Raw genomic sequence first — 6,966 nt, 5'->3', positions numbered from 1 at the left:
CAGGAGGACGGGTTGGCGACCTACGACCCCTGCAGGGGGTTCATCTCTAGGCAAGCACATCTACCTTCACGTTCAAGGTTTTAAATAAAAAGGTGGCGTCGACATGATGTTGTAAGAAAAGAAAAGGTTCACCGTTTCATTGTACAATAGGCCTGCAGTCCAGCCAAGAGCAATAGGCCTGCAGTCCAGCCAAGAGGTCTCGTGGCAGTGAAGAGAGGTCTTACCTGCAAGTCTATCTTCAGCCATTTGTCATGGAACCTCAGTTGGGCATCCAGGGTAAAATACGGAGTAGGCATATTTACGTCTTCTCTCCTGGCTGCAACCGCACCAAACCCTGGAAAGAGAACTAATATTTCAACACAAATACGGACAGCAGCAGCTAACGGTCTTTGACATTTTAAAAAGCCTGTTTCCTAGGTGACGATACTCAGCTAGGGAACACGTTTGCAAGCTAGCTATGTTTGTAACAAGGGCAGGACTATTTTTAACAATTTAATCATTATTTTGTGGGGGCCAATAATAGTAAACGGTTGCATAACGCCAGCCACAGAGCCGAGCCGTGATATCTGGCAAACAAAATGGGGTAACTAGCGCATGAGCTAGGTAACTGATGAAGCTAGCCCGCAATGCGGTTAGCCGTTTGTCGTGCCCAAAGGCCAGCAGAGGGCAATATTGAGTCGTTGCATCTTATCATCGTGGCAAAGAAACATAAAGTATGTTACCGTCCCCGAAGTGGATTTAACTTCTTCAGGAAAACAGCCCTAATGTTGTAACATCATTATGTTGTCGTATTATCCAAGCTAAAGCACACAATATAGTTTACATACAGCAGCTTTTAAATCTACAACGTTTGTTGGTTTCAGTCATTTCTGTTAATTCATTCAATATMTATTATTATTATTATTACAGTCTTCCTGTTCTCATTGTCGGAGGGGACACGTTTGCAGACTCACAACTTGTGAAAAACAAGTTTTGGTTAATTTCATTTATCAGTTGTCAATTTATTAAATTGTCTTTTGTTTGAAGCATTCCTGGTTATGTTAAGGACACGGAAGTAGGTCTGGCCTACCGGGCCATGTTGAGTAAGGACACAGGTCTGGGCTACCGGGCCATGTTGAGGACACAGAAGTAGGTCTGGCCTACCGGGCCATGTTGAGTAAGGACACAGGTCTGGCCTACCGGGCCATGTTGAGTAAGGACACAGGTCTGGGCTACCGGGCCATGTTGAGGACACAGGTCTGGGCTACGGGCCATGTTGAAGGACACAGGTCTGGCCTACGCAGGCCATGTTGAGGAACACAGGTCTGGGCTACCGGCCATGTTGAGTAAGGACACAGGTCTGGGCTACCGGGCCATGTTGAGGACACAGGTATGGCCTAGCCAGGGCATGTTGAGTAAGGACACAGGTCTGGCCTACCGGGCCATGTTGAGTAAGGCACAGGTCTGGCTACCGGCATGTTGAGCACAGGTCTGGCCTACCGGGCCATGTTGAGCAGACAAGTTGGCCTACCGGGCTGTTGAGTAAGGACACAGGTCTGGCCTAACGGGCCATGTTGAGTAAGGACACAGGTCTGGCCTACCGGGCCATGTTGAGTAGGACACAGGTCTGGCTACCGGGCCATGTTGAGAGACACGGTCTGGCCTACCGGGCCATGTTGAGGACACAGGTCTGGCTACCGGGCCATGTTGAGAAGGACACAGGTCTGGCTACCGGGCATGTTGAGTAAGGACACAGGTCTGGCCTACCGGGCCATGTTGAGTAAGGACACAGGTCTGGGCTACCGGGCCATGTTGAGTAAGGACACAGGTCTGGGCTACCGGGCCATGTTGAGGACACAGGTCTGGCTACCGGGCCATGTTGAGGACACAGAGTGCTCTGGCCTACCGGGCCATGTTGAGTAAGGAAAGGTCTGGCTACCGGGCCATGTTGAGTAAGGACAGGTCTGGGCTACCGGGCCATGTTGAGTAGGACACAGGTCTGGCCTACCGGGCCATGTTGGAGGACACAGGTCTGGCCTACCGGGCCTGTTGAGACACAGGTCTGGCTACCGGGCCATGTTGAGTAGGACAAGGTCTGGGCTACCGGGCCATGTTGAGTAAGGACACACAGGTCTGGGCTACCGGGCCTGCACCGCAAATGTAGGCTTACAAATGTGCCCATGTGATAGTATTTCTGATTGTCTTAACTCACCACCGCTAATGAGCTGTGGCTTTCTCAAAGTAATATTTTTCTTCACCTCAAAAAAGAAGGTAAACAAGGTCTGTTTTTACATCCATTGAGAATGACAATACAGACCACTTGACTTTTCCCATCATAATGTTACGTTACAGCCTTATTCTAAATGGATTAAAGCAAAAACAGGTTATTTWATTTTTTCCGATTTATTAAAAATAAAAAACTTTAAAATCACATTTACACACTTAAATATTCAGACCCTTTACTCAGTACTTTGTTGAAGCACCTTTGGCAGCGATTACAGCCTCGAGTCTTCTTGGGGATGACGCTACAAGCTTGGCACACCTGTATTTGGAGAGTTTCTCCCATTCTTCTCTGCAGATCCTCTCAAGCTCTTTCAGGTTGTACGGGGAGCTTCGCTGGACCACTCAGGGACATTCAGAGACTTGCCCCGAATCCAATCCTGCGTTGTCTAGGGTGTGTGCTTAGGGTCGTTGTCCTGTTGGAAGGTATACCTTCGCCCCAGTCTGAGGTCCTGAGCAGGTTTTCATCAAGGATCTCTCTGTACTTTGCTCCATTCATCTTTCCCTTGATCCTGACTAGTCTCCCAGTCCCGTAGGGATGGTGCCAGGTTTCCTCCAGATGTGACGCTTGGTATTCAGGCCAAAAAGTTCKATATTGGTTTCATSAGACCAGAGAATRTTGTTTGTCATGGTCTGAGAGAGTCTTTAGGTGCTTTTTGGTAAACTCCAAGCAGGCTGTCGTATGCCTTTTACTGAGGAGTGGCTTCTGTCTGGCCACTCTACCATAAAGGCCTGATTGGTGGAGTGCTGCAGAGATGGTTGTCCTTCCAGAAAGTTCTCCCATCTCCACAGAGGAACTCTAGAGCTCTGGACCATCGGGTTCTTGGTCACCTCCCTGAGCAAGGCCCTTCTCCCACGATTGTTCAGTTTGGCCGGGCGGCCAGCCAAACTTCTTCCATTTAAGAATGATTGAGGGCACTGTATTCTTGGGGTCCTTCAATGCTGCATGTTACGGATACAGGTATTCTGTGTGTATCCTGAATATTTTGGTACCCTTCCCCAGATCTGTGCCTTGACACAATTCTGTCACGGAACTCTACGGAGAATTCCTACGACCTCATTGCTTGGTTTTTGCTCTGACAACTGTGGGACCTTATATAGGACAGGTGTGTGCCTTTCCAAATCATGTCCAATCAATTGAATTTACCACAGGTGGACTCCAGGTTGTAGAAACATCTCAAGGATGATCAATGGAATCAGGATGCACATGTGCTACATTTCGTGTCTCAGACCACATGTGCTACATTTCGTGTCTCATAGGGTCTGAGAATACTTATGTAAATAAGGTATTTCAGTTTATGATTTTTAATACTTCTGCAAAAATGTCTAAACCTGTTTTTCGCTTTGTCATTATGGGATAGTGTGTGTAGATTGATGAGGATTTTATTTTATTTAATCCTGTAACGTAACAAAATGTGGAAAAAGTCAAGGCACTATATAGATATACACACACATACATACATGCATAAGTATTCAGCTCCCTGAGTCAATACGTTAGAAACACATTTGGCATTTTTATCCTGAAAAACTCCCCAGTATTTGCCAATGTCACGCTTACCCATACCATGATGCAGCCACCACCAGGCTTGAAAATAAGGAGGCAGWTACTCAGTGATGTGTTGTGTTTGATTTGCCCCAAACATAAGGCTTTGTATTTAGGCCTAAAAAGTGTATTCCTTTGCCAGATTATTTTTATTTATTTTACCTTTATTTAACTAGGCAAGTCAGTTAAAGTATTTAGTGCCATGTTGCATACAAGATGCATGTTTTGGAATATTTTTTATTCTGTATATTTGTATTCGTCTTTTTACTCTCTCATTTAAGTCATTATTGTGGAGGCACTACAATGTTGTTGATCCATCCTCAGTTCTCTCATCACATCCATTGAACTCTGTAACTGTTTTTAAAATGGTAACATCATGGAAACATCCCTGAGCAGTTTCATTCCTGTCCTGCAGTTCAGTAGGTGGTTTAATACATAATGCACAGCGTAATTATTAACTTGACCATGCTTAAAGATATATTCGATGTCTGATTTGCTATTGTTGCCCATCTACCAATCACTGCCCTTCTTTATGGCGCTTTCAAAAAGCTCCCTGGTCTTTGTAGTTGAATCTGTACTTGAAATTCAATACTTGCAGATGTTGTATGTATGGGGGACAGAGGACGGGTTAGTCATTCAAAAATCATGTCAACCCCTATTATTTCACACAGAGTGAYTCCATGTAACTTATTATGTGACTTGTTAAGCCAAATGTTACTCCTGAATTAATTAAGGCATGCCTAAACAAAGGGTCTGAATACTCATACAATTTAGTTATCAGATTTGTATTAAATATTTATTTATTTTTATTCAAAAAAATAATTGTTTTTAATACATTTAATCCCACTTTGTAACACAATAAAATGTGAAGAAATGCTTTAAGGCACTGTAACTACTGCTGTACACACCTTTTCTATGCATGTCCATACTGTCTTTACACACACTGAACAAAAATATAATTTTTCCATTAGCACAAAAAGCATGTTTCTCTCAAATGTTGTGCACAAATTTGTTGAAATCCCTGTTAGTGAGCATTTCTCCTTTGCCAAGTTAATCCATCCACCTGACAGGTGTGGAATATCAAGAAGCTGGTTAAACAGCATGATCACTACACAGGTGCACCTTGTGCTGGGGACAACAAAAGTCCACTAAAATGTGCAGTTTTGTCACAACACAATGCCACTGATGTCTCAAATTGAGGGAGCGTGCAATTGGCATGCTCACTGCATGAATGTCCAACAGAGCTGTTGTCAGAGAATTTAATGTTAATTTCTCTACCATAAGCCATAATGTCATTTTAGAGAATTTGGCAGCATGTCCAACCAGCCTCACAACCACGTATACCAACGCCAACCCAGAGCCTCCACATTCGGCTTCTTCACCTGCGGGATCGGCTAAGACCAGCCACCTAACGAAACTGAGGAGTATTTCTGTCTTTAATAAAGCCATCTTGTGGGGAAAAACTCATTCCGATTGGCTGGGCCTGGCTCCCCAGTGGGTGGGCCTTTGCKCTCCTACCCCCATGTGAAATCCATAGATTAGGGCCTAATGAATTTATTTCAATTGACTGARTTATATGAACTGTAACTCAGTAAAATCGTTGAAATTGTTGCGTTTATATTTTTGTTCAGTTTATTTATATTCCGGTCTCTGACATTACTCYTTCTGATATTTCTAAATTTATCTGGATTATGTGTATTTTTGTATTATTATTGCTAGGTATTACTGCACTGTTGGACCTAGAAATACAAGCATTTCGATGCACCTGCGATTTTTATTTATTTAACCTTTATTTAACTAGGCAAGTCAGTTAAGAATAAATTCTTATTTACAATGACGGCCTACCAAAAGGCCTCCTGCGAGGACGGGGGCCTGGGATTTTATTTTTTGAACTAATATAAATATAGGACAAAACACACATCACAACAAGAGAGACCTAAGACAACATAACAAGGCAGCAACACATGACAACACAGCATGGTAGCAACACAACATGACAACAACATGGTACAATCATTATTGCGATAACATCTGCACATCTGTGAACGTGACCAATAAACTAGGATTTGAGAAATYCGTTGTACTCCGAATTGTCCCATTACACCGACAGACTGAACGACTGCTAGTTTAAGTAAACAGCAGATATTGTCCTCATGCTAGCTAGCAGTAGCAGCCATTATGGAATGGGGTCGCGTTGAACAACAAAGGAGCTGATTGGCTGACACTGCCATTCCAAAATGGCTGCTGTGGCTTCTTGCTATCTATCATGAGGACAAAAAGGACTGTGTTCCGGAAAAACTAGCTAGCCTTCGTTCAATCTWCTCCGTGTAACGTTAACAGTTGTCATATTTGGACAATTCGGAGTATAATGCATTTCTCATCCCTGGATAGAGGTACATTTTCCGAGCCATATCTACCGCCGGCTCTGCGGTGTCTTTATATAATATACACAGGAATGATGTCCGACCGTAGTGCAGATGTAAGCAAGCGGTTCGGATCTGCAGGCTACTGTTTGGCTAGCTATATTTTACTTCGACAGTAAGACGTTATAGCTACAAAGCATATCTACACTAGTTAGCATACACTTGTTTTAGCTAAACTGTTGGATACTTGCTGTGTAATCATACTAACGTTAGTGTTGCAGTTAACCAAATACATGAGTTTACTTTAGCGATGCGGCTAGCTGCATCCAAGCTAACTAACGCGCTAGGTCATAACACATGCAAGGACAGAAGCGTTTCACATCCTGTACACTCGCCGATGTCGCTCACTTCATCTACATTCATACGACAAATGTATACAATTATTTTGTCCTTACCTGCAAGTTTTTCTTATTATATTCTGGCCCCTCCAGTCCTAACACGGGCTTTGCTGCATTACCAGGTCGTCCATATTGGACCCATATGATTGACAGCTGAACCATCCAGGGCATTGAAACAGATGACGTAGCTAGACTTTAGCCAGTCACCGGGACGTGTTAGAATATTTTGCATGCAGCCTTCATTCCTCCCTTGTTTCCTTGAAGTAAGCCTAATTATTGAACAAACGTTATTACAACTTTAGAGAACGTTCCCTTAAGAGTCTCATTAGGTCATTAACGAACGTTTTCATATGAATGTTACCGTGATTTCGTAGCAAAACAGAATGCTGCATTCACGGCAAAT

The 6,966-nt window shown here is 43.6% G+C and overlaps 1 protein-coding gene across 3 annotated transcripts in view; it reads right to left on the bottom strand.

Annotated features, from left to right (window-relative positions):
• Positions 1-6,717, bottom strand: part of LOC112074097 (E3 ubiquitin-protein ligase HERC2-like) — a 53,269-nt gene extending 46,552 nt beyond the window's left edge. For all 3 annotated transcript variants that reach the window (XM_070440385.1, XM_070440383.1, XM_070440384.1), the window contains exons 1-2: positions 6,621-6,717; positions 225-334 (exon numbers count right to left, since the gene is read on the bottom strand). In XM_070440385.1, coding sequence (XP_070296486.1) covers positions 225-296 — 72 coding nt within the window. In that variant the 5' untranslated portion in view covers positions 297-334; positions 6,621-6,717. The remainder of the gene's footprint in view (positions 1-224; positions 335-6,620) is intronic.
• Positions 6,718-6,966: the final 249 nt, after the last annotated feature.

The sequence above is a fragment of the Salvelinus sp. IW2-2015 genome, unplaced genomic scaffold (assembly GCF_002910315.2).
Source record: "Salvelinus sp. IW2-2015 unplaced genomic scaffold, ASM291031v2 Un_scaffold2494, whole genome shotgun sequence".
Lineage (NCBI taxonomy): Eukaryota > Metazoa > Chordata > Actinopteri > Salmoniformes > Salmonidae > Salvelinus > Salvelinus sp. IW2-2015.
Note: the sequence above shows the minus strand (reverse complement) of the source record. Positions and strands in the feature narration are given on the sequence as shown.